Below are 27530 nucleotides of genomic sequence, written 5' to 3'. Positions count from 1 at the left end.
ACTTCCTTGTTTTAGTCCGGTCGTATGTCATCACGTACGAATCCGTCCGACTTTGGTTGATTGTGTGTAGGCAAGTCCGTTCATTCGGAAAGTCAGTCGAAAAGTACGCCGGACAAAGTCTGCCGTAAAGTCCGATCGTGTGTACGCGGCATAAGGCTACATTTGTATAAGTGTTTTGCCATGGTGCAAATCCCAGCACCAAGAATCTACTGATCCCTGCTGCTTGGTTTGACAACTGTGACAGACTGACAGCGGCCATATTGTCATTTTGTAATTGAATGTTATTTAAAATGTTATTTAAAATGACCTTTCCTTTCAATCTGCAGCTCTGTATTTTTCTGAAAATGCAATATGGCTGTCTGGAGGTGTTCTGTACACAGAATGTATACAGAACGCCCCCCAGAAACATAATTTCCTGCTTGTGTGACTGGCTCATCATTTTCCCAGAATTCTGCACAAGATACAAGTGAGATTTCCGGCATCCCCTGCAACAAAAATGTCATTTTTGGTGAGATACTTTCAATAGGAAATCACGGCTAAAGGGATGCAGACTCTGCAATTTTCTTCATTAGAGGCCTGAAAGTGCAAAGCCGATTGATAATTATGAAACCACTCCCATTAGACTAATGTGGGGTACACAAAGAACATCTGACTTTCCTCGTTGTTTCACAGCAAAACGGAACCGATAAACGAAAATTTGTACTAAAATGCTTGTACAACAAAGGCTTTTTTTGTTGTTTATAGTTTCTGATCATGCCCAGTCTTTCTTTTCTCATTTTTCTTGTACGAAAATGGTACACATTAAAACGAAATCATTCCTTCTGTTCCCGTACGAGAACATTTTTGGAGTTTGTTCCTACTGGAATTTCCGTACGAAAAGTCAGAATCGGCTGTTCAGAGTTGTGTACACACTATACAAAAATCGTACGAAAGTTCGGACGAAAATGTTCGCCCGATTTTCTTATAGCGTGCACCCCACATTACTCAGAACAGGGGCACAGAGAAACACAGGGATTTCTTCAGAATAACAAAAGGTAGGAATCTGCAACAACGTTTGTTAAAATTCTTGTAATGTACAGAGATCACCCAGAGGGAAATGTTTTTTTTCAAAAGTGGAGTTACGCTTTATTGCATAATACATGAATAACCAATAAAGTATTGAGGAGCCACTGACATAAAGAATATACAGAATTTCACAAGAATGCAGCCAGTGAAAATGACACGATTCACCAATACACTCTAAAGGCAGCACCCTAAAGCAGTTGTAAACCCTAACATATATCCAGTGAAGTGACTGGCCTCAGGCGATACACAGAGATTAAACAAATCCTCCTGCAGTATCTCACAAAAGTGAGTACACCCCTCACATTTTTGTAAATATTTTCTTCTACCTTTTCATGTGATAACACTGAAGAAATGACACTTTGCTACAATGTAAAGTAGTGAGTGTACAGCTTGTATAACAGTGTAAATTTTCTGTCCCCTCAAAATAACTCAACACACATCCATTAATGTCTAAACCGCTGGTAACAAAAGTGAGTACACCCCTAAGTGAAAATGTCCAAATTGGGCCCAATTAGCCATTTTCCCTCCCCAGTCTCATGTGACTCGTTAGTGTTACAAGGTCTCAGGTGTGAATGGGGAGCAGGTGTGTTAAATTTGGTGTTATCGTTCTCACTCTCTCATACTGGTCACTGGAAGTTCAACATGGTATCCCATGGCAAAGAACTCTCTGAGGACCTGAAAAAAAGAATTGTTGCCTAGGCTATAAGAAGCTTGCCAAAACCCTGAAACTGAGCTGCGGCACGGTGGCCAAGACCATACAGAGGTTTAACAGGACAGGTTCCACTCAGAACAGGCCTCACCATGGTCGACCAAAGAAGTTGATTGCACATGCTCAGCGTCATATCCAGAGTTTGTCTTTGTGAAATAAATGTATGAGTGCTGCCAGCATTGCTGCAGAGGTTGAAGGGGTGGGTGGGGGGGTCAGCCTGTCAGTGCTCAGACCATACGCCGCACACTGCACAGAATTGGTCTGCATGGCTGTCATCCCAGAAGGAAGCCTCTTCTAAAGATGATGCACAAGAAAGCCCGCAAACAGTTTGCTGAAGATAAGCAGACTAAGGACATGGATTACTGAACCGTGTCCTGTCGTCTGATGAGACCAAGATAAACTTATTTGGTTCAGGTGATGTCAAGTGTGTGTGGTGACAAGAAGGTGAGTAGTACAAAGACAAGTGTGTCTTGCCTACAGTCAAGCATGTTGGTGGGAGTGTCATGGTCTGGGGCTGCATGAGTGCTGCCGGCACTGGGGAGCTACAGTTCATTGAGGGAACCATGAATGCCAACATGTACTGTGACATACTGAAGCAGAGCATGATCCCCTCCCTTTGGAGACTGGGCCGCAGGGCAGTATTCCAACATGATAACGACCCCAAACACACCTCCAAGACCACCACTGCCTTGCTAAAGAAGCTGAGGGTAAAGGTGATGGACTGGCCAAGCATGTCTCTAGACCTAAACCCTTTTGATCATCTGTGGGGCATCCTCAAACGGAAATTGGAGGAGCGCAAGGTCTCTAACATCCACCAGCTCCGTGATGTCGTCATGGAGAAGTAGAAGAGGACTCCAGTGGCAACCTGTGAAGCTCTGGTGAACTCCATACCCAAGAGGGTTAAGGCAGTGCTGGAAAATAATGGTGACCACACAAAATATTGACACTTTGGACATTTTCACTTGGGGTGTACTCACTTTTGTTGCCAGCGGTTTAGACATTAATGGCTGTGTGTTGAGTTATTTTGAGGGGACAACAAATTTACACTGTTATACAAGCTGTACACTCACTACTTTACATTGTAGCAAAATGTCATTTCTTCAGTGTTGTCACATGAAAAGATATAATAAAATATTTACAAAAATGTGAGAGGTGTACTCACTTTTGTGAGATACTGTACATAAGTTGTATCCGTTTATCTGCATTAAAAGTGAAGACTTTATAAAGCTTGTTTGAGAGTTTAGAAAAAAGGGGGCGGAGAGCTGAAATTATACTCTGCAGAGCTCAGTGAGGAGAGCTTTGAGAGCTGATTGGCAGGAAGAGACACTCCCCCCTCCACACAGCACCAGAGCTGAAGCAGTCAATCAGCTGGAGCTCCCTCCCCTGTCACCATTTTTCTCTTGGTGTCAGGAAAACTTGTCAGAAGGGATTCATGCTGATAGCAGAGGAACGAAGCAGAAGACAGAAATTACACTTTGTGCTCTGGATAGAGACAAGTACATACTATAGAGGGATATGCTTTGTTCTTATTTCATGTCGGAGGTTTACAACCACTTTAACACTTGTAACATCATTAACCACTTGCCGACCGCCCGTCCACCGTCGTTATACGTCAGCTGTTTTAGGAGGAATATCGTTGTTATGGCAGCAGCTAGCTACCATAACCCTGGTATCCTCTTCTTCAGCGGGCGGTCGACTTTCAGATAAAAGTGGTCTCTGCAGCGGATTCGCCGCAAGTTCACTTTTATCGGTGGCGGGAGAGGGATCCCTCCCGCCGCGCTCCAGGTGCCTTCCGCCGCCGGCAGCGGCAGAGGCGATTGGATCCTTCTCCATCTGTGGTATGGAGCTGAGTGAGGGAAAGATGGCCCCCACCCAGCTCCATACCCCTGCATAGCGGAAGCAACGTCAAAACGTCACTTCCGCCAATAGCTCTTAAAAAGGGACATTTTTTTTAAATTCTTTTTTCAAATTACATTTTTTTATTGCATGTTAGTGTAAATATGAGATCTGAGGTCTTTTTGACACCAGATCTCATATTAAAGAGGACCTGTCATGCTTTTTTTCTATTACAAGGGATGTTTACATTCCTTGTAATAGAAATAAAAGTGACACATTTTATTTTTTTAAAAGAACAGTGTAAAAAGTAAAATAAATAAGAAAACGTAAACGTGAGTAGTGCCCGCATATGTAAACGGTGTTCGCCACGATCATTAAAGCTAGAACAATAATTCTAGCCCTGGACCTCCTCTGTAACACAAAACATGCAACCTGTAGAATTTTTTAAACATTGCCTATGGAGATTATTAAGGGTAAAAGTTTGTCGCCATTCCACGAGCAAACGCAATTTTGAAGCGTGACATGTTGGGTATCAATTTACTCGGTGTAACATTATCTTTCACAATATAAAAACAAATTCGGCTAACTTTACTGTTGTCTTATTTTTTAATTCAAAAACGTGCACTTGTAAGACCGCTAAGCAAATACGGTTTGACATAAAGTATTGCAACGACTGTCATTTCATTCTCTAGGGTGTTAGAAAAAAAAATATATATAACGTTTGAGGGTTCAAAGTAATTTTCTAGCAAAAAAACCTGTTTTAAACCAGTAAACACCAAATCTCAAAACGAGGCTCTGTCCTTAACCACTTCAGGACCGCCGCGCGCCGATGTACGTCCAAACTTTGAAGGGGGATACCGGGGTTATGGCAGCAACTAGCTGCCATAACCCCGGTATCCCTATTTTCGTGCAGCGGTCCGCTTTCTGATAAAAGTGGTCCCTGCGGCGGATTCGCCGCGAGATCACTTTTATCGGTGGTGGGAGAGGGGCCCCCCCTCCCGCCGCGATACGGTGCCCACCGCCGCTTACCGGAGCCGTGGTAGCGGCGGAGGCGATCGCGTCCGTCTCCCTCCTGTGCCTGGAGACGAGTGAGGCTAAGATGGCGCCCACTCGTCTCCATGACACTGCTGGGCGGAAGCGACGTCAAAACGTCACTTCCGCCCACGCCTCTTAAAGGCATATTTTTTTCAATGTCATTTTTTTAAATTACTTTTTTTTTTAATTGCATTTTAGTGTAAATAGGAGATCTGAGGTCTTTTTGACCTGTCATGTTTTTTTCTATTACAAGGGATGTTTACATTCCTTGTAATAGGAATAAAAGTGACACAATTTTTTTTTTTTTTAAACAGTGTAAAAAAAAATAAAATAATGTAAAATAAATAAATAAATAAATAAAAAAATTTAAAAAACCCCCCATCCCGACGAGCTCGCGCGCAGAAGCGAACGCATATGCGAGTAGGGCCCGCATATGAAAACGGTGGTCAGACCACACATGTGAGGTATCGCCGCGACCGGTAGAGCGAGCGCAATAATTCTAGCCCTAGACCTCCTCTGTAACGCAAAACATGCAACCTGTAGAATTTTTTAAATGTCGCCTATGGAGATTTTTGAGGGTAAAAGTTTGACGCCATTCCACGAGCGGGTGCAATTTTGAAGCGTGATATGTTGGGTATCAATTTACTTGGTGTAAGATTATATTTCACAATATAAAGAAAAATTGGGCTAACTTTACTGTTATCTTATTTTTTTATTCAAAAAAGTGAATTTTTTCCAAAAAAAGTGCGCTTATAAGACCGCTGCGCAAATACGGTGCAAAAAAAAGTATTGCAACGACCGCCATTTTATTCTCTAGGGTGTTAGAAAAAAAAACATATATAATGTTTGGGGGTTCTAAGTAATTTTCTAGCAAAAAAACCTGTTTTAAACATGTAAACACCTAAAATCCAAAACGAGGCTCTGTCCTTAAGTGGTTAAAGACAGGAGTGGTTATGTAACAGCAGAGAGCCAAAGCACATCTCACATGTGCCTCTATTTGGTGTATTCAGTAGCTAAATGGGGTAAGACATTTATAGGTTTCTATATTGGGCAATGGATACTCCTTCCCTAATGGCTCATTCACACCAAACACACTTTTAAATGTAGTACAACTGCATATGCAAGAAAAATGAATGCATTTCAATGAGCCTTGTTTACACCAGTAATTTCATGTGCACTAAAAAAAACAAAAAAAAACAGTGCATGCTTTTTTGCATGTATATGTAACAAAAAGAATTTAAATGTACTACAAATGCATGTAAAGGCATCTCAGTTAAAACAAAACAAAAATCATAAACAATGCCTAAAGAAACCACACCACAAACACATTACAAATGCATGTAAACTTATATGCAGAATTGCACACTGAACACAGGGATTGTGGTGTAAGCGAGTCCTAAAAGGGCAGCACAGTGTTCTACAAGTAAAAGCAACACAAATGCCAGCAAGCAACAGGCAACTTTTCTTTATCTGCTCTGTGCTGTCCTCATTTGGTCATTACTGGTAATGCAGAAATCATATGTATTTATAAAGTACCAACAATTTACACAGAGCTTTACAAACTGTAGATTCACATCAGTTCCTGCTCTCAAAGAGCTTGCAATCTAAGGTCCCTATCTCAAATGCATACTAGGGCCAGTTTGGAAAGGAGCTAGTTAACCTAGCAGAGCACTGGAGTACCTGGGGGAAACCCACAAAAGCACAGCAAGACTATGCAAGCTTCACGCAGGTTGTGTCCCAACCAGGATTTGAACAGAGGACCCTACTGCTGCCTGGGTCTGCCGGGTAGAAGTACTAACCGCTAAGCCACATGAGTTCTCAGATTGCACTGCCTGGCGTAGTTTGGGCACCGACTGCCAGATCTTCTACCTGTGTAGCCATTGGCCTCTCTGTCTGCAGCTCTTTGACCCTGCTCTTGGATTGGTCATCTCTTGATTCCTGACTGCCCTTATAACGATGCAAGCCCTGCTGGGCTCGAGTGTTGTTTGGGCAACTCAGCTGCATCACGTCTCTCTGATCCTGATATGTATTTATGCTGAACTGCTATCTCCACTTCCTCTTAAGCCAATATGTATACCCTTTACTAACATTGACTTACTTGTATACCCTATATAGATTCTTTGATTTTTGTTTTTATATTATTTTATTACTTCTAGTGAACATGGGAGCGGGTGGATCTGATCCTGATTCAGCAGGCTATTTTGAATCCTGCAGTCCAGCTGGCCATTTACATGCCTATACTGATCTAATTTGGCCCTTTTTTGCACAGAGTATACCCTCCCCGTTGGTCACCATCATTATACTTAGTATTTTTCTATCCATTTCTCTCCTTGTATATACATACCTATACTTTATTATACAGCCTTTTCATGCAGTTCACTGAGGTTCCAGGTGGTCGGTTCGGTCCTGCTTTGCTGCCCCCAGTGGCGTTGTAGACTCGATGCAGTGGCCTTGACCCTTAACTTTCTGGGGAGACCCAAGCAACAACACATTTGTTTTTACTCTTTTTGGGCTTACCTACATATGGAGCAGCCTGGCTGGCCTGGTCAGTATTCTATTAACGTGCACACCAATTTCCCATATGCTAAATGTATGGATATATACAGTATATGTTTACTGTATACATAATACTGTTTTTGCATTATAGAATACCTATATACATAACATATATTTTATAATATATATATATATATATATATATATATATTATATATATGGGCTCTGAGGAAGAAGGCATTCCTTCGAAACGCGTTAACATGCAGTGGCCCTTATAATCTTCTCCATTACCATCTGGAGTCTGTTATCATGAGACCGATGGCCATCATCTGAAGGCTTTTTATATTGCAGTTTTCTTCCACATGTTTGTGAGTAGTTTTTAATTTACTTTTTTAATAAAATACACTAAAGGATAAGGCACAAGGTCGGTGCACTCTCTTTTTTTCTATTTCTCCTGCTAGGATATACCTATCCTTGAGGGCAGCAAGGCCTGAGATGTTGTCCATTACGAACTTAGCCCACCTGGTTGGCCCACTAGTGCACAGTAGTACTTGTTTTCTGCTACCATAACATATGCGCATACCTGAAGAAGATTGTAAACCTGAAATATCAAAAACGCGTTGGATGTCTCATCTTCCAAATTATGTTTAAGGTCTTCTGTTGGCCCTTTTGTTACTGTTGTATATATGCATATAAGCCCTGTCTTTTCCCTCTATTTTAGACTAATTTATCTTGTTTTTTCCTAATAACATGTATATATATTTTTTACATATCCTTGCCTTGGAGGTTATTTGTCCGTTGTGCCCATAATGGTCCCTGTGATTGGAGGGTATTCTCTCGTATTTTGGGATGATCGCACTCTCACAGTTCCCTACCAGATACCGATCCTCTACAGGTTTGGCACACATGTTGAGGTCATTTAAAGTTCTTGTTTTGCAACCAAACAGGTACCAACAGGATGCAGGAGACAGCTTCAGGGTCATTATGATTGCATTACATCTAAAATATTTTTTTATTTTTTTATATTTACTTAATGGCAGATAAGGAAGTCAAACATAAAAAGCAGTGTAAATGTAAAATATCACAGGTACAATTACTAAATTGTAACTAAAGCCAATACTTTTTTGTGTGTTGGATAGAGCGATGAGGGGTTAGAACCTCTATCATGTTTTTTGACTGTCCCCACTCAGGAGATTTACCCTCTCCATTTGGCCTGGCGGCCACTAACCAAGGCTCATGGAACCCAAATTTGCGAGTTGTCACTAAAATAGAGAAGGGAATCCTTGTTTTGGAGACAATTATCTTAGAGGGGGATTCCCTCACTTTGGAGAGATTTACTTACTTCCTGTTGTGTCTACTGTACAGGAATTAAAGATGAATCTCTTGAAGGGGACCCAGATGGTACAAAACTGATGGGTTTTAACCATATCTATTCTATCCAAAATAAAAGGTTCCGGATTTAGATACATTTAGGCTCCAGGAATGTTCTATAAGAGTTGTAGAAATTGATAAATGGATTCTTCTGCTGGCTCTCTTTCATGATAAATGTTTTGATTGCAACAAATTTTTAAATAAAAAGTATCCATTGATACTTTTCACAAAAAAATGTGGTAAATAGAGCCAGGATTACAGAAGAGAACTAACTCAGTGGTCAGCAAACTTCTGGGCACCAGGGACCAGTTTCATGGCAGTCAATTTTCCCAGGGACCCAGGAAATAGTGTGTGTGTGTATGTGTGTGTGTGGGGGGGGTGTTTGTGGTGGACGGGTCAGGGTATGGGATATTCACGGAGTCTGTCCTTAGCCCCCCTTCACATTACAACCCCCTTTACAGCACAGTCCCCCCCTCCTTTAGATCAGTGTTGACAATTCTCCTTCACATCACACCCCCCCTTTACTTTATAGTGCCCCTTTACAGTGCAGTCTCCAGTACATCACATTGCCCCTTTACAATAATGTAACAGGGACTGCTCTGTAAAAGGGGGGGGGGGCTGTAATGTAAAGGGGGGGGGGGGCTGTGATGTAAAGGGGCACTGTCATGTAAAGGGGGGCTGTAATGTGAAGGGGAACTGTGGACACTGATATAAAGGGGGGGCTGTGCTACAAAGGGGGTTGTGGTGTAAATAATCCATCCCCTGACCTGTCCACCACAACCACCCCCCACCCCCCCCCATAGGAAAATTGGCTGCCATGAAACCAGTCACTTTACAGTGCAGAATACAGATTACAGGCCCCTTTACAGTGCAGTCCCCTTTATATTACAGAGCCCCTAGCAATCACAGCCCCCTCCATCACCATGCCCCCACAGTCTGCCCCCCCCTTTCCTCTCTAACATCACACTTCCCATTCCACTCTCTGCCTCCCCTGCACAGGACTTTTACCTTTGGCAGGGCAGAGGCTGTTATCAGTCCGTGTGTCCTCTCCCACCTCCTCCGCCTGCCCTTTTGACTATTTCATCCCAACAGCAGGGCAGGGGGTGGGAGAAGCTCTCCATTCCAATCCTGCTCCCTGCCCTGCTGATAGAGTGACGTACCCAAGAGGGCGGACGGGTGGAGGAGCTGGGAGAGGACACACAGGTATGGCCACACAGCAGGAGATGAGCGCTGCCCGTGGTCTGTGCAGCCCGGTCATCAACAGGTCACGGACCGGCACTGCCCTGGGGGTTGGGGACCCCTGACTTATGTGATAAGTGTTTTAGAATAGCCCATGGAGTGGACAGAAAATGCCCATTCCACCATTTGCAAACCTTGTCTTTTCTCCAATCCCCTTAGAAGATGGTGAATTGTACCTGGGAGGGGCTCGTGATGGCTGCTGGGCTGGATTTGTAGGGGCGTTGTTCCGGGCACCGTCCTGACAGCCACACACACAGCTCCCCAGGGCCTGCAGGGGAAAGACTTCTTCAGAGCTGCTGAAAGCCGGATTGTCCAGAGAGTTTATGGAGGCCGAGGTTGTAAGCCACGTCTGAGAAGGACACCAGAATTGAGTGGGGACGTCATCAAATCGGCTGAATCTTCTGTAGCTGAAAACAGACACAGTGTCAAAGTCAATCTCTATGAACTCAAAGATCCATGCTATATATTATTCTCACCAGACCCAAAGATTGCGATCTTGGGTATTTTTCATAATAAATTTATACCGCCAAAATTTAGATTGTTGATGCGCATTTTTTTTCTTTCCCATAAACTTTTAGCTCAAAGGTGGTTGTCTCCTTGCTCTCCTACATTCGCTCAATGGCAAAAAGCTGTCAATGCTATCTTGGAGGGAGAAAGCTTGACATACAAACACAGGGGCCACTGCACACCAAAATTTCATAAACTATGGTCTCCTTGTTTATCATCTATCCTTGTGGTTCCCTCCTTTGAGCCTTCTCCATCACTCGCCACGATGACCCAGTATTTATACAGTATTTTGAGATTATTTCAGATTTGGGGTTTCCATTTGTGTTTTTGTTTTGTTTTTTCTCTAACCTTTAGAAGATACTGTATATTGTGATATTGCTTGAAATATGCTGTGTATATTCTTAGGCATAATCTAGATCTTGTTTTACAGTACTGTTTGTACCCGTAATTATTTTACAAGATATAATAAGTGTGTTGTTGAAGCGCTGATTGCTTTGTATTGATGTTACATTTGTTTTTTTCAGTTTTTTTGATCTGATTTTTTATTTTATTTTTTTTCTTGTTTTGTATGTCTAATTAGGCCTCATGCACACGGACGTTTTTACAGCTGCTTTTTTGAGCTTTTTTTGCAGCTTAAAAAGGCCTGTCTATGTTAGTCTGTGGCTTCATGCCCACCTAGGTGTTTTTGAGCTGCAAATGGCATAGGCGTTTTTAAGCTGTAAAAAAACCCCAGGACCAGTGGGTTCTGAGAGACGTTTTTCAGCTGTAAAAACGCTCTAACGCTGATAAACGCTCAAAAACGCTCAAAAACGTCATTCACCAGCGTTTAACGTTTTTGATCCATTGAAAAAAAAAAAAAAAAAATTTGAAAAAAAAACCCGAAAGAAAAACGCTCAAAAGTGCTAAAAAACGCTATTGCAAAAATGTTGAAAAAAGCTGAAAAAAGTTTAAAAAAAATCACTGCAAAGATACTGGCGTTTTCATAACGTTATTTTAACAGCCTGTGTGCATGAGGCCTAAAACTTCAATAAAAATGACTTGATTAAAAAAAGTCAGCTCAAATCATCTTATTGGCCCATGCAGGTAAAACTAAAAGGATCAGTTAACCAATCACCACCACCTCCCCAGCATCATATGCTCAGCTTTCCTTGCTTACCTAGAAGCATTTGGCCTCCAGGACTTAGGAAAGAAAATCCTATGTAAGCTCTAAACCGACTTTTCAGAGCTTACACAGCACTATGGACTCCTTCCCCGAACATGTGACAGCACTGGACCAATCACAAGGCACCTAGCGTTGGGGAAGGCGGGAGTGAACCACACACAGTAAAACCTTGGTTTGAGAGTATCTCGGTTTAAGAGAATTTTGCAAGACAAGCTAAATTTTTAAATATTTTTTTACTTTATATACAAGCGATGTCTTGATATACAAGTAGAACAAAAAACCCTAGTGGTGGACTTTTAAGGCACATCAAGAGTAAAACAGTATTTTAAATACAAAAATAGTCTATTAAATATATTATATAAAAGAATTAACTCACATGGACGTTGTATCTTTTATATAATATATTTAATAAACTATTTTTGTATTTAAAATACTGTTTTACTCTTGATGTGCCTTAAAAGTCCACCACTAGGGGTTTTTGTTCTTTGGCTTTAAATATTGGATGTGGCACTAAAAAATGTATAATATTGCCGTTCTACATAAATTCTGATATACAAGTAGTGTCATGTCACAACTGGGTATAAAAGAGAAGAGAGGCGCCCCTAGGTGTAGCAATACAGTTACATTTAATGAAGGTACAACATTTAGAAACTCACATGGTTGATGATTAAAGAAGCACATCTATGTATGCAGGCATCCGGGGTAAAGATGTCCACATAGACTGTCATCCTCACTGCCATCAACGTTGTCCCTTCCACGCTGCACTCCACGAATGGTTCAAGCCTCGCTTTCAGATTGCTCTACTTCAGGGTGGTCTTCCCAGTCACAATTGCAGACACCTTTACCCCGAATGCCGGCATACTTAGATGTGCCTCTTAATCATCAACCTTGTGAGTTGCTAAACGTTGTACCTTCGTTAAATGTAAACAGATTTCTACACCTAGAGGCTCCTCTCTTCTCTTCTATACTCTGTAGCTCCTGCTGGATTTTGCTTCTAACCCCCTTGTGGAGGCTTCCATTTGTGGATGGACATTTTATGGTTACACACATTGCTATAATCTTTTTATATGGACTATAAACTGAAGGATTTATGAATAAATGGTTGTGGAACCAATCATTTGAGTTTCCATTATTTCTTATGGGGAAATTCGCTTTGATATACAAGTGCTTTGGATTACAAGCATGCTTCCGGAACGAATTATGCTCACAATCCAAGGTTTTACTGTACTATATCATGGTGGCCATATGTGTTTCCAATTGATCTCGCATGGTAAGCATAATGGATCTATAGTGGATAACCCATTGGATCGATGTGCCACACACAGGGAAGTGGAATTCAATCATAGTTGGGAGATATGATCGTGAGTTAAATCGATCACATCTCTGTTTTCAGCATGCAATCCCATAATCTAAATGTTCAAAATACCTTTAAATTCATGAACAAAGCAATGCTCATGAAGGTTGTTTGGAACAGTTTGGATGTTTATGAGATTACATCTGGAATATGACCTGAATATCTGGTCTAGATCAGTGACCTACAGTACTAAACCCTAACAGCCAGGCAACTGGCATGTTCAGTTAGAGAGGTGAGCAATGGCAGCCACAGATGTTCTTCAAGGGATTAATAAGTGGAGAGAACAGCCAGTATGTGGACATAGGAGGTTTATGGTGAATGTGACCGATGCCAAGAAACAGGAATGTGTGCATGGCCAGCTCTCGTAGGGCTTCTTCGCAGATGCGACCAATGGGGGGAATCTGGTAAAAAAAGGTAGCTGAGCCTCAGTTTTGCAGCCCCTTCCCTGACTGCCACCCTTAACCTAACATAGCAGCCAGAGGGGGTTGTACACATGCCGTGTCCGTGATGCTTTGCTTCATCACTGTAGCAAACTATACCCCCAGTCATGTTTGGTGGGAGGTACCGCTGCCAAATGTGACCCAGTTAAATAGATTGGGCCACGCTGCAGCCTCGTACAGTGCATGCGGTTGTGGGTAGTGGTGCCAGCTTTTTAGGGTTAAATCAGGAGGTGCAGAGGTGACATATTGCCTCCCAGCTGCCTGTCAGCCACCCTCTGAAAAGTAAACTTCTACAGATTGCGTTTTAGAGGGGCAACAAGAGTGAACAAGCTCTAAGAGGGACTTTCATTGGGAATTAGTGGCAACCACAGTTGCAATTCCCTGTCTTCAGCCTGGAAGGTTCACAACAAAAAGGGAATTTTAGATGACAGCGTAATGTGCAGCTTCCAGAAAAGCTTTTAGCTACTCCCAGTATCACCTCTTCTCAGCGGTTGCTATGGCAACAGATAGCCTAGCCAGACCCCGCTGCTGTCTTCGTCGTGCACCCTGAGAATCCATGCTCACCAGCAGGGGGCAATCAGGGAATGCGAGATTTTCTCTAGCAAGCATTGCATGTGATTAGAATACAAAATCCTGCCTGGTAGAGCAGGGGAAGTATTTCATTTACAATGCCAAGGCTGATTGGTAGAAGGCGTTGACCATAGTAACAATGCTTCATTTCTCTACCGTAAACTAGAAAATGATATGAAGCAGCAAACACAATGGGTAAGACAACACAATGTCCTCCATTTTACATAAAAAAAACTTTTAAAAGCTGACCAAAAAAAAACAAACAAACAAAAAAAAAAAAGCAGGTTGTCATAGCAACAAGTAAATTTACGCACAATACTACATTCTTCAGTATTTTTAAAGAGGACCAGTCATGAGTAGCTCTATGGAAGTACCTGTATACGAAGAATGAAGTTATAACAACAGCATATATGGAAAATGCATATACAGTATCTCACAAAAGTGAGTACACCCCTTCACTTTTTGTAAATATTTTATTATATCTTTTCATGTGACAACACTGAAGAAATGACACTTTGTAAAGTAGTGAGTGTACAGCTTGTATAACAGTGTAAATTTGCTGTCCCCTCAAAATAACTCAACACACAGCCAATAATGTCTAAATCGCTGGCCACAAAAATGAGTACACCCCTAAGTGAAAATGTCCAAATTGGGTCCAATTAGCCATTTTCCCTCCCCGGTGTCATGTGACTCGTTAGTGTTACAAGGTCTCAGGTGTGAATGGGGAGCAGGTGTGTTAAATTTGGTGTTATCGCTCTCACTCTCTCATACTGATCACTGGAAGTTCAACTTGGCACCTCATGGCAAAGAACTCTCTGTGGATCTGAAAAAAAGAATTGTTGCTCTACATAAAGATGGCCTAGGCTATAAGAAGATTGCCAAGACCCTGAAACTGAGCTGCAGCACGGTGGCCAAGACCATACAGCGGTTTAACAGGACAGGTTCCACTCAGAACAGGCCTCACTATGGTCGACCAAAGAAGTTGAGTGCAGGTGCTCAGCGTCATATCCAGAGGTTGTCTTTGTGAAATAGACATATAAGTGCTGCCAGCATTGCTGCAGAGGTTGAAGGGGTGGTGTGGGGGTCAGCCTGTCAGTGCTCAGACCATACGCTGCACACTGCATCAAATTGGTCTGCATGGCTGTCATCCCAGAAGGAAGCCTCTTCTAAAGATGATGCACAAGAAAGCCTGCAAACAGTTTGCTGAAGACAAGCAGACTAAGGACATGGAATACTGGAACCATGTCATTTTTTTTTAAAATAAGGATGGTTTTACTGGTGTGCAAGCTTTGTGAATGTAGCCTTTTGTCTGAGTCTTTGGCCAAATCAGCCATGTTGTGGCAAGTATAGTGCATATATCTGCGGCCAGAAGCCCATGTGCTTGTGGACAGCCACGGACAAAAAGCTTGTAGAAATCAATGACAGGCTGACAAGAGCGAGGCTGTTTACCTCCGTAAATATATATCCGCACATCAAGTGGTTGGGGACAGATGATCATCCCTTGATGCAGACTGTTTGCATCCATCTGTCCCTAACACCCTGTAACCACTTGCATAAGACCAGTTGTGATTTGTTCAATAAAGAAATTATAAAAAAATATTTAAGGAATTTGGAGGGGTCTAAAGGATCTGTGTTCCATAGGGATGACCTTGGTCCTGCATAGCACCCTGCAGCTAACTACATGCATGGCACTCAGTGCAGAGGGGAGCGCTCTTGCAGGATCCAGTTCCCGAAACAACATTACAGGCCGTCTCCATTGCTTGGGATCCGAATACGGCTCTAAAAGGTTTTACCAAGGTTACACCGATCTGGCTGCACTGCTTCCTTCTACTGTGATATTAGAAGACAGTGAGGAATACATTGAAAAGTTGATGAAAGCGTTTGTTACCCCAAAATTTCATATTCCTGATATGTGCCTGCTGTACCATGTACTTGTATAAGAAAGTACCCTGTTCTCTTTGTATTCCTTCATTTATGTGAAATCCCTGGTGTTCCTGCCAGGCCCTCTGCTTTTCTATTAAAAACTGACCATACTAAGCAGTAGAACACACTGTGGTCAGTTCTCTAGCTATGCTGGGAACTCTGTCTGCTCTCCTCCAATGATCAGACCTGTCCTGACACGCCCCTGCTGCACAGCCATTCACTGGGATGCTCACTGTGCTTCTGCTTCTCCTCCCCCCAGCTCTTATGCAGCTGAGAACAGAGAGAATGTGATCACTTATAAAAAAGGGGAAATAAGGTATTTATAATGTTTTTTTTTTTTTTCTATCTATAAAATGTTTTTCATTTCATTTCTATTTTAAACTGAATGGGTTGTTTTACAAGGTGATCATTTACAATCACTTTAAGGGAAGTAGAGGTCCATCAGTTTAGGACACTAGGCACCAGGGCTCTGGGGCTGTCATCCTCTATTTCACTAAGTAGTGAGTTACTGACCTGGAAGTAGCTTGTGCATAACATGCATATTCCTTCTCTAAGATTAACCACTTCCTGCCCGGCCTATAGCAAAATGACGGCCGGCCGGTGGTTCAGTTATCCTGACTGGGCATCATATGACGTTCTTCAGGATAACAGCCGCCGTGGGGGGCGCGCATCGCGGCGATTGGTGGTGCGGTGTGTCAGTCTGACACACCGCTACACCGATCTCGGTAAAGAGCCTCCGACAGAGGCTCTTTACCACGTGATCAGCCATGTCCAATCACGGCTGATCACGATGTAAACAGGAAGAGCCGGTGATCGGCTTTTCCTCACTCGCGTCTGACAAACGCGAGTAGAGAAGAGCCGATCGGCGAGTCTCCTGACAGGGGGGGGGGTCTGCGTTGATTGTTTATCAGTGCAGCCCCCCCCTCGGATGCCCACACTGGACCACCAGGGAAGCTGCCAGGACCACCAGGGAAGGGGGCAACATGTGGATGGACAGGTATGTACCCCATGGCCATCCACATGTGCAAATGAATGCCCAATCTGTGCCAATCAGTGCCCACAAATGGGCACTGACTGGCACCATTATGTAACAAATTACATCAGTGATGCCCACCAATGCCACCCATCAGTGTCCATCAGTGCCACCCATCAGTGCCCACCTATCAGTGCCACCCATCTGTGCCCACCTATCAGTGCCCATCCGTGCCACCTATCAGTGCCACCCATAAGTACCCATCAGTGCCACCTACAAGTGCCCATCAGTGCCACCTACAAGTGCCCATAAGTGCCACCTATGAGTGCCACCTATGAGTGCCCATCATCAGTGCCACCTCATCAGTGCCACCTCATCAGTGCCCATCAGTGCTGCCTTATCAGTGCCTGTCAGTGCAGCCATATCAGTGCCCGTCATTGAAGAAGAAAACTTACTTATTTACAAAAAGTTTTAATAGAAACAAAGAAAAACTTTTTTCAAAATTTTCGGTCTTTTTTTATTTGTTGCACAAAAAATAAAAAATCGCAGAGGTGATCAAATACCACCAAAAGAAAGCTCTATTTGTGGGAACAAAGTGATAAAAAATTTGTTTGGGTACAGTGTAGCATGACCCCACAATTGTCATTCAAATTACGACAGTGCTGAAAGCTGAAAATTGGCTTGGGCAGGAAGGTGTCTAAGTGCCTGGTATTGAAGTGGTTAAAGGAATTTGGTTGCTCCATTTCTTCTAGATACCACATATTTGTATTCAAATTACCTGCTCTGCGTCTGAGCCACTTTCTGCTGAAGGATCTGTGTCTGGAACCTGCGGACCAGAAAGAAAACAGCCGCCGCAGCACAAATGATGATGCAGAACACGACAGCGCAGGCAATGGCAGCAAGGCGGTGATGGGTCATTCGGTAATCGCAGGCAGGTCCCATGTACCAAAAATCTCTGCCAACTGGGCACCTAAGAGGAAAAGAACTGGCTAAATCAGAGCAATAAACACATGAATGATAGGGGAAAAGGAACTATTACTATGATGATACATTTACAAGTTTAAAGGGTTAGTCCACCCATAATTGAAATCTCATTGATGGGCAGATGCTGCTTGATAGAATGACAACCTGGCTTCCTGTATGGCTCATAGACACCAGTGCTGAGATCTACCTGCTGGAGTAACCAGCATCTATCATTTACTTTATTACTAATTACTGACTATTAATGTCAAAGTGGGAGGAGCTGGGAACTCAGGAGTGGTGGTTGTACTGAGTCTCAAAGAGGCTAAAAATGCTGGTGGAAATAATTAGCCAACATTGAATATTCATTTAGATGGACATGGCCTGAGCTAAACATTCCAATAGACAAAAATAGCATTATAGCATTTTATTTTATTAAAACACTTTAGTGGTGTATCTAAAATATGGGTATTTTAGAGAATGTAACAGTCACTCTGAAGCAATTACATTTCCATTCTATTTTATTGCTGTGCACCCCACAATCAACCACTGGTTTGCAGCTGCTGGAAGATATACAGAAAAAGGAAAGCTGGTGGGACAGTTCATGCAGGTCTGGGAAAAGAGGTGGGCAGAAGGGTGGGGGCTGCCCTTGGCGCAGCGTGTATTGTAGGGATAGGGGCCACATGTTCCTTCTACTATAAGGCTGACAGGAGTAGTCACTTCACTACTTCTGTTAGCCCAGTGCTGGAAGCAGCAAGGATAGGAGGAGAGAGGCAGGTGGAGGCCTGGGCTGTGCTCTCTCTCCCCATCCTTCTCATAAGCTCTTGGCTTATTTGGCATTTTTGCCCTGGGCACTAAGTGATCTTGTCCCGGCACTGAGTTCATGTCATCTCTCGTGAATAACCACAGTGGGCTTTATGTAATAATATCTTATTGGATTATAATGGCCAACGATTTTTAGTTATAAATAGCACCCATCAGAAACAAGAGAGGATTAAAGAAAAATCATGGTTGAAACAAAACTTATTGTTCATGCGGATAATGGCAGAGCAATTTAGATCCATACCAAAACGTAGTTACAATTCTGCAGGCCGATAAGCAGTGTTTTTCTCAGTTGCTCCTCGGTATGCAATATGATCAGTCTATATTCAAATAGCAGAGTGGTTTCAGCTCCGCCCACTTGCAATGGGTAGTAGCAATAGCAGACGGTAGATCGAACCCCTGCACGTTACAGGATTCCTAATAGAGAACCTAATACTCAACTCTAGCCTGAATATTGACTTTTGTATAGTACAGGGTAGGGTTAGAACCCCTGTCAGTTTTTTTTTTTTTTAATTGCGGTCTGTGTCCCTATAGTGCAGCTTTTCCCTCACTTCCTGTTGGAAGTGACAAAGAGGACAAACCTCTCCAAGGGGAACCCAGGCAAACATGAAATCGTACAGAAGGGTGAAGAGGCTTAAAACTTCTGACAAAGTTTTTATTGTTCCCCGTGCCTTCTTGTCCTGGTGGCAATTGTGCCTCCCATTTCTTGTACAGGCATTGCAAGGACAGGAAGGGAGAGAAAATCTCCCGAATGGGGACACAAATATAAAAAAACTTCTACAAACTCTATACAAGATGGAAAATAAATTGTAAGGGTGTAATTGTTCCTGAATTATAGATGTGGAGTTAAACAAATTTTGATATCCATCAATGCAAATGACATATGAAAAGAAAAGCCGGGTGGCTTTGCTACTTACTGACACGCGGGGTCCTGGCCTTTGCGGTGTATACAGATGCCGTCATTTTGACAAAAAGTGCTGTGACAAGGTGACAGACAGAAGGCGCTAAGCTTGCGCTGAGGCACACAGCGGAATCCCCGGGGACACGTGAACCATTCTGTACAGGGCTCAACCGTATCTGTGGAAAACAGAAAGGCCAGAAGTAGGTGAATGGACGTAAGTGTGACTCCAGAAGACCATGACTGCATTGTCCTTCAAAGGGTTCGCTCAACAAACAACCTGCCATGTGTTGCAAAATATGGAACTGACCTCATACCATTTATCAGTGTGAACGGGGGAAGAATTGAAGTGTATGTCTGGGCAAAATAAAGGAATAAACTGTAGGCAGTACCTCTGCAATGCATACACATTCCCCTATGTTTTGTATCTTTATAGACCCTGCAAGTACAAGAATAACTGAAACCCAGTAAAATCCTAACTTCCTGTAGTGAGTGGACATTGCTGCCTCTGAAAACCCAAGTAGTGTTATCAGCCCCCCCAACCCCCCTCAATGGACTACAGACCCTCTCTCCCCTCCTTATGGAATGGAGATGGGGGCTCTAGCAGGGAAGAAGTTGGGTAGGGCTGTCAACACTACTTGGAATTTCTTTGACAATAAATCTGTTGGTAAACGTTGGACCCAAAAACAGAGGGACAGGGCTTTAAAACCAAATTTGTAGAAGCAACTTTTTTCACTGGAGCAGTCTTTAAGACATTTAAAGAGGATGAGAGTGTCACAAATCCAATGTAAGCCTATGAAATCCTATTGCACATGAGAAGAGGTCAGAAGGGAAAGCCGATGTGTTATGCCGTGTACACATGGGCGGACTTTTTCGACCAGACTGATCTGACTACCTTTCGATGGACTTTTGACGGACTTCCGACGGACTTTTGAATGAACGGACTTGCCTACCCACGATCACACCAAAGTCCGATGCGATGCGATGCGACCGGGCTAAAATAAGGAAGTTAATAGCCGGTAGCCAATAGCTGCCCTAGCGTGGGTTTTCGTCCGTCGGACTAGCATACAGACGAGCGGATTTCTCGATAGGAACTGGATCCGGCGGAGTTACGACGTAAAGATTAGAAGCATGTTTCAATCTAAAGTCCGTCAGATTTTCGACTGGAAAAGTCAGCTGAAGGTCCCATGAAGCCCACACACGATCGGATTGTCAGTCGGACGAGTCCGATAGAAAAGCCCGCTCATGTGTACGCTGAATCAGAGGCTCAATAATTTTTCATCAAGGCAAATAAATATTTCTTAGTCCTGATGAAGACCCCGAAACATGTTGGCATTCTCTTCTGACCTCTCTTCTTGTCATGTGCAATAAGGTTTACTGCACACACATTAGATCTACTAAATAAGTACTAGCTTACTATTGTCAGCTGCTAGCTCGAATTGGTAAATATTATTATGTTTTATTTTTCCAGCTTGGAAAATATAAAAAAAAAAAAAAGTCATATTTTTAGTTCTGAACACAATAAACCCAATATTGGTGGGGTATGGTGGGGTGGGGATTTTATGTTGACAATGGGTCCACCAAAATAGAGAACAAAAAAGGAGAAAAAATGGATGACTAAGACACAAAGGAACGTATTGCTGGTTGTTTTGGCAGGAGACCACACTCTGACTTGAGATGGTTATTTAATGACGTGAAACTGTTGCTGAACATTTACTTAAGGGTCATAAAATGTGACTGATCTAAAATGGATTTCATTTAGTGAAATGCGGCAGGGAAGCTTTTATGGAGGAATGAAAAGTGCTGTTAGTGAGAGAAGAACAGGTCAGCGGGGTGAGCTCTCTGCAAAGAAATATATACAGATTCTAGGAGGAGACCATCCCTGGTCAGTTGGCTCTTGTGTCACCACAGGTCAGTCGATCAATAATGGCAGAAAGGAGCCGTCAGCTGTACATGACCTCGAAAGGTCTCTCCTCTGTCTCCTTACCTGCCATGGAAGTGTTGCGGATTGCGGAGAGGAGGGTGTACTCCGAGGGAACCAAGGCCTCAAACACTGACGTTGGGTTAGCAAGTACCGATTCCTGTTCTATAGACATCGCGCTCCCTACTCGCACACTGTACTGCACTTTGTATTCCAGGGCAGTGCCAGCCAGCCTAAAACAACAAGCAAATAAGCTACTGCCAACGCAGGATAAAAGGCAAATTTAAATAGCAACTCCCGGCAAGAAGGTAACTAAATCAGGCAATCTTTTTTCTTCTTACATAAACAAATCCATTTAACTTACCTTTTATCTGAATTTTATATCATTTGCAAAATCAATAGGATTTTTACGGCAAATATAACCAGAATCATTTCAGTCTCTGCTGTGCATCGTTCCTGAGCATTACAGAAGGGCGGAGCTGGGAACCAGAGAACACACAGGTCTGTATTTTCCCAACCTCAGATTCAAGGCTATTCAGGATATAAAGACACCAACAACCATATGGGGATGCTATGGCTGACCTTTTTCCGGTTGCCTTTGGCTTTATTGCTTCTCACTCACAATTCCAAAATAAATATGAAGATTAGAGACTGTTGGACTAAAGTCAGAACTGCTGATTTGCATACTTGGTTCAGGTTGGCGTCTCAGAGTACTGAAACCTTGAAGAAGCCCAACAACCAGGCAACTAGCATTTTTAGAAGGTGGTCACTAATACCACCACCCGCCATATTTTCTCACCATTAGTGAGGTTCTAAAGTAAAGTGCTCTTTTTGCCCATTGCAATCCCTCAACAGGCAACTTACTTTTTTAGGTAAGTAAAAAATAAAAAAAAGTGTACCTATAATGTGCTCCAGCCAAGTAAAATAACCGACAGCACAAACGCATTATGGTGGGCCTGCTGTTGCCTCTTACTTACACTCCCCCGCCCCTGATGTCCTTATTTGCGGGATGGATAGGCCCAGAATTCTTATGCAAGTATCAACTTTCTAACAGTCGACACATGCACAAGGGTAACATGACATTCTGAGGCCTAGTGGCGCTGCATTGTGGGAAGCATTTCCTGAGAGACTCATAGTGTTGTAGTGTAAAGCTCCAGTTGCAGATCAGGGCAGTAGGGGAACCCAGGGATGGAAATATTCTGGTCACTGTCTATCACTCTGTTTGCTATTGATTAAAAATAACTTTTCCTTAAAAATGCTTTTAATCTACATGGCCAGGCAAACAGGAGCATTTCATACACAACATTATAGATTGTAGACCAGCCTTTCTTAACCAGGATTCATCCAAAAGGTTGCTGGGGGTTTCTTGACCAATGAGCAATTTCTGTCTCTCCGATATATAATCACTGACACCTGTTAACTTTTTTAGCTATCTGTAAGGGAGGCATTCTTCTCACTGACCATCAATGTAAGGGGCTTTCTTCTCACTGACCACAACCATGTAAGGGGCTTTCTTCTCACTGACCACAACCATGTAAGGGGCTTTCTTCTCACTGACCACCACCAAATGTAAGGGGCTTTCTTCTCACTGACCACCACCAAATGTAAGGGGCTTTCTTCTCACTGACCACCACCAAATGTAAGGGGCTTTCTTCTCACTGACCACCACCAATGTAAGGGTTTTTCTTCTCACTGACCACCACCAAATGTAAGGGGCTTTCTTCTCACTGACCACCACCAAATGTAAGGGGCTTTCTTCTCACTGAACCACCACCAAATGTAAGGGGCTTTCTTCTCACTGACCACCACCAAATGTAAGGGGCTTTCTTCTCACTGACCACCACCAAATGTAAGGGGCTTTCTTCTCACTGACCACCACCAAATGTAAGGGGCTTTCGTCTCACTGACCACCACCAAATGTAAGGGGCTTTCGTCTCACTGACCACCACCAAATGTAAGGGGCTTTCGTCTCACTGACCACCACCAAATGTAAGGGGCTTTCTTCTCACTGACCACCACCAAATGTAAGGGGCTTTCTTCTCACTGACCACCACCAATGTAAGGGGCTTTCTTCTCACTGACCACCACCAATATAACGGGCTTTCTTCTCACTGACCACCACTGTAATGGGGCATTTTCCCACTGAATACCAATGTAAGGGGCTTTCTTCTCACTGACCACCAATGTAAGAAGCACGCTTCCCACTGACCACCAATGTAAGGGGTATTCTCCCCACTGATCACCAACGTCAGGAACATTCTTCCCACTGATCACCACTGTAATGGGGCAATTCTTCCAACTGATCACCAATGTAAAAACTATCCTTCCCACTGATCATCAATTTAAGGTGCATTCTTCCAACTGATCATCACCAATGTAAGGGGAATTCGTCTCAATGACCACCAATGTGAGGGGTATTCTCCCCACTGGCCACCAATGTAAGGAGCATTCTTCCCACTGACCATAAATGTAAAAAGCATTCCTCCCACTGACCACCAATGTAAGAATTGTTGCAGACAAACACAAATAGGAGGATAACACACAAACAATTCTAATTTCTTGTGTCCACACACAATAAACATTCCCAGTGCTGGAGGAAAAAGTAAGTGAAGTAAGTGAATTCATAGACCTATTACAACTAAAGCTCTCTGAAAACATACAATCAAAAGTAGTTGATCTGCATAAGGCTGGAAAGGGATACAAAGCAATCTCAAAGCGTTTTGGCATTCATCAGTCGACAGTTAGACAAGTTTATAAAAGTACTAAGGCTACTCATCCTCGAAGTGGGTGCCCAGCTAAGATGACTCCCAAGGCACAACACAGAATCCTCAATAAAGAAAAGAAGAACCCATAAGCAACAGCTAAAGGCTTGAAGACATCACCAGGAACTGGCAAACATCCCTGTTCATTAGTCTACCATATGTAAGTGTTTAAACAGGAAGGGTGTCCGTGGCAGAACACCACAGAGGAAGCCGCTACTCTCCAAAATAAATATTGCTGTGTGCCTGTTTTCCAAAAAGCACCTTGTCAAACCTAACATGTATATGCATAATTTGGGGGTTGAAGCCCACCTTCTTTGCCACTGCACAAATGAGTTATGTGATCAGCAAGAGGTTAAAGTGATTGTAAAGTCTCGTTTTTTTTTGTTCTTTAAAAATAACAAAACACGTTATACTTACCTGCTCTGTGAAATGGTTTTGCACAGAGTAGCCCCGATCCTCCTCTTCTCAGATCCCCCGCTGGCTCTCCTGGCCCCTCCTTCCTGCCGAGTGCCTCCACAGCAAGCAGCTTGCTATGGGGGCACCCGAGTCGAGTCGCAGCTCCATGTGTCCATTCAGACAAGGAGCTGCGGTTCGCTCCCCCCCCTCTCCCTCCTGATTGACTAATAACTTTGATTGACAGCAGCGGGAGCCATTGGCGCCGCTGCTGTGTCTCTCCAATCAGGAGGGAGAGTCCCGGACGGCCGAGGCACTTGTGCACATCGCCGGATAGAGAGGGGGTTCAGGTGAGTATTAGAGGGGCAGCTGCACACAGAAGGTTTTTTTATCTGAATGCATAGAATGCATTCAGATAAAAAAAAATCTTCTGACTTTACAACCACTTTAAATATAGCATTGGAAGTGTTGTGGTATATCAACCAAACAAATGCAAAAATATGCGTATTGGTCCTGCCATAAGTTAACGTTTGCAGCTCTCTGTGGCCTACAGTATTCTGTAGTCATAACACACTTTCTGTCCTAAGGTGACAATGCTGTTCCTCCATAGATACAGAACACAGAGTAGGGCTCATTTACACTTGCTTTGGCTTCAACACACATTAAAGTTCCTACTGCTTCAACATGCTTTTATGATGTGTTTTTCATGCTTCGGTGGTGCTTCGATGAAGCTTCGGTGAAGCTTCGTTGGTGCTTCAGTGAAGCTTTAGTGATGCTTCAGTGAGGCTCTTTTGAAGCTTTGTTTAAGGTTAGCAGATGCCCTGTGTGTGTGTGTGTGTGTTAATACCTCATACCTGCAATATCTCCAAAACAAAGCAAAGCTAAAGCTGAATTAAAGCCTCTCAAAAGCTGCAGGTGCTTCAAGCGAGCTTTGCCATAGACTTCTATAGAGGCTTTGAAGATGCTTTGAAGCACCACTTAAGCGACATGGGGTATCATTTTTTAAGCAAATCCGCAGGAAAGCAAAAGCAAGGTGTAAACAGGACTGTAAGCTAACCATTTTATTTAGTGACGGGAGCATTGACTGGCGTTCAGAGAGCTTTCACAAAGCGTGTCCAAAGCCTTGTTTTGAAGCAAGTGTAAACTAGCCCTTAGTGTTGTCACCCAAAGACAGGAAGTGTATTACCAGCAGGATCATCAGGTGAAAAAACAAACAAAAAAACAGAAGCCTGGAAAAAGAAAACGAATGCAGCCACCATATCTTAGGATAGGTAAACTGCAATATATTACATTTTTGTTTTTGGACTAAGATACCTTCCTACAACCTATAATTTAGGAAATGAAAGGGCATTGTCATTTTTCTTATCCACTGGCGTGCTGGAAGCAATGCTGCTTTACAATATGGCCACCCTCTTTCATATAACCAAGCTGTCAGATCCCCTCCATTAATCAGCCAGCGCCCTCAGGTACAATACAGCATGGAGTTCTATCCATGCAGTGATATCATATGTTGTACCGTGTGTTGCTCACATATGTGATATGATGGCCAGATTTACATCAGCCTAGGACAAAGTCTTAAACATTAGACATAATCTAGTTATAATGTGCTCTTCACGTCTTTATTATCCACATCTACTTCATAACCAGCGCAGTGACACAGCTGTGACTATTTCACTTACGTCACATTGATCACATCCGCCCTGTCAAATCCAGCAATATACTTGTATGCGGAAGTTACCTGTAGAAAGACATGAACCCAATTAGATGTTTAATAAATGGCTGTCTGGAAGACACAGCCCATTCAAAGCCCCTCGAGGGTCACTAACCTCTTTGCTGAAATGTTTTTTGCAGGGTTCAGGATCACTGCACATCGCAGGTTGTTGTATATTCACTTTGTAAGTCACGCTGATTGTTGGCACTGAAGAAGAAGAAGAAGATTGGGACAGAATGTTACAGGTGATATACTGAATACAGACAAGGTTCTACTAAGCACTATGTGAGCTGAACTATGGGCACACAGCTAAGTACGCAGATTATATATATATATATATATATATATAAAAAAAATTTGGCTGGATTTGTATTGCTGTCCATCCAGATTTGCACAGCTCTGCCACACAACAGAGCCCTACCTGGCCTGATATATACACTTTGGTGGCTATTTAATAAAGGCAAATCCACTTTGCACTACAAGTGCAAACTACAAGTGCAAAGTGCACTTGAAATTACACTGCAAGTGCACTTGGAAGTGGAGTCGCTGTAAATCTGAGGGGTAGATCTGAAATGAGGGGAAGCTCTTTTGATTTTATTATCCAATCATGTGCAAGCTAAAATGCTGTTTTTTTATTTTCCTTGCATGTACCCTTCGGATCTACAGCGACTGCACTTCCAAGTGCACTCTCAGTGCAATTTCAAGTGCACTTTGCACTTGTAGTTTGCACTTGTAGTGCAAAGTGGATTTGCCTTTCGTAAATAACTCCCTATGCTGCCAAAAGTATTGGGACGCCCGCCTTTACACGCACATGAACTTTAATGGCATCCCAGTCTTAGTCCGTAGGGTTCAATATTGAGTTAGCCCACCCTTTGCAGCTAGAACAGCTTCAACTCTTCTGGGAAGGCTGTCCACAAGGTTTAGGAGTGTGTCTATGGGAATGTTTGACCATTCCTCCAGAGGAGCATTTATGAGGTCAGGCACTGATGTTGGACGAGAAGACCTGGCTCACAGTCTCCACTCTAATTCACCCCAAAGGTGTTCTATTGGGTTGCGGTCAGGACTCTATGTAGGCCAGTCAAGTTCCTCCACCACAAACTCGCTCATCCATGTCTTTATGGACCTTGCTTTGTGCACTGGTCCAAATCATTTGGTGGAGGGGGGATTATGGTGTGGGGTTATTTTTCAGGGGTCGGTCTTGGCTCCTTAGTTCCAGTGAAGGGAACTCTTAAGGCGTCAGCATACCAAGACATTTTGGACAATTTGGTGGGAACAGTTTGGGGATGGCCCCTTCCTGTTCCAACATGACTTCACCTCAATGCACAAAGCAAGGTCCATAAAGACATGGATGTGCGAGTTTGGGGTGGATAGAACACCTTCGGG

General features: G+C 43.1%; 1 protein-coding gene across 1 annotated transcript in view; it reads right to left on the bottom strand.

The window, feature by feature from the left end:
* LOC141148783 (uncharacterized) overlaps positions 1-27530 on the bottom strand; it is a 112524-nt gene that overhangs the window by 39863 nt on the left and 45131 nt on the right. Inside the window, exons 3-8 of the mRNA XM_073636516.1 lie at positions 26263-26354; positions 26116-26174; positions 21348-21514; positions 19380-19539; positions 17459-17650; positions 9928-10158 (exon numbers count right to left, since the gene is read on the bottom strand). Coding sequence (XP_073492617.1) covers positions 9928-10158; positions 17459-17650; positions 19380-19539; positions 21348-21514; positions 26116-26174; positions 26263-26354 — 901 coding nt within the window. The remainder of the gene's footprint in view (positions 1-9927; positions 10159-17458; positions 17651-19379; positions 19540-21347; positions 21515-26115; positions 26175-26262; positions 26355-27530) is intronic.

Source organism: Aquarana catesbeiana, linkage group LG06, assembly GCF_042186555.1.
Source record: "Aquarana catesbeiana isolate 2022-GZ linkage group LG06, ASM4218655v1, whole genome shotgun sequence".
In the NCBI taxonomy this organism is placed as follows: domain Eukaryota; kingdom Metazoa; phylum Chordata; class Amphibia; order Anura; family Ranidae; genus Aquarana; species Aquarana catesbeiana.
This window is presented reverse-complemented; position numbering and strand designations above follow the sequence as displayed.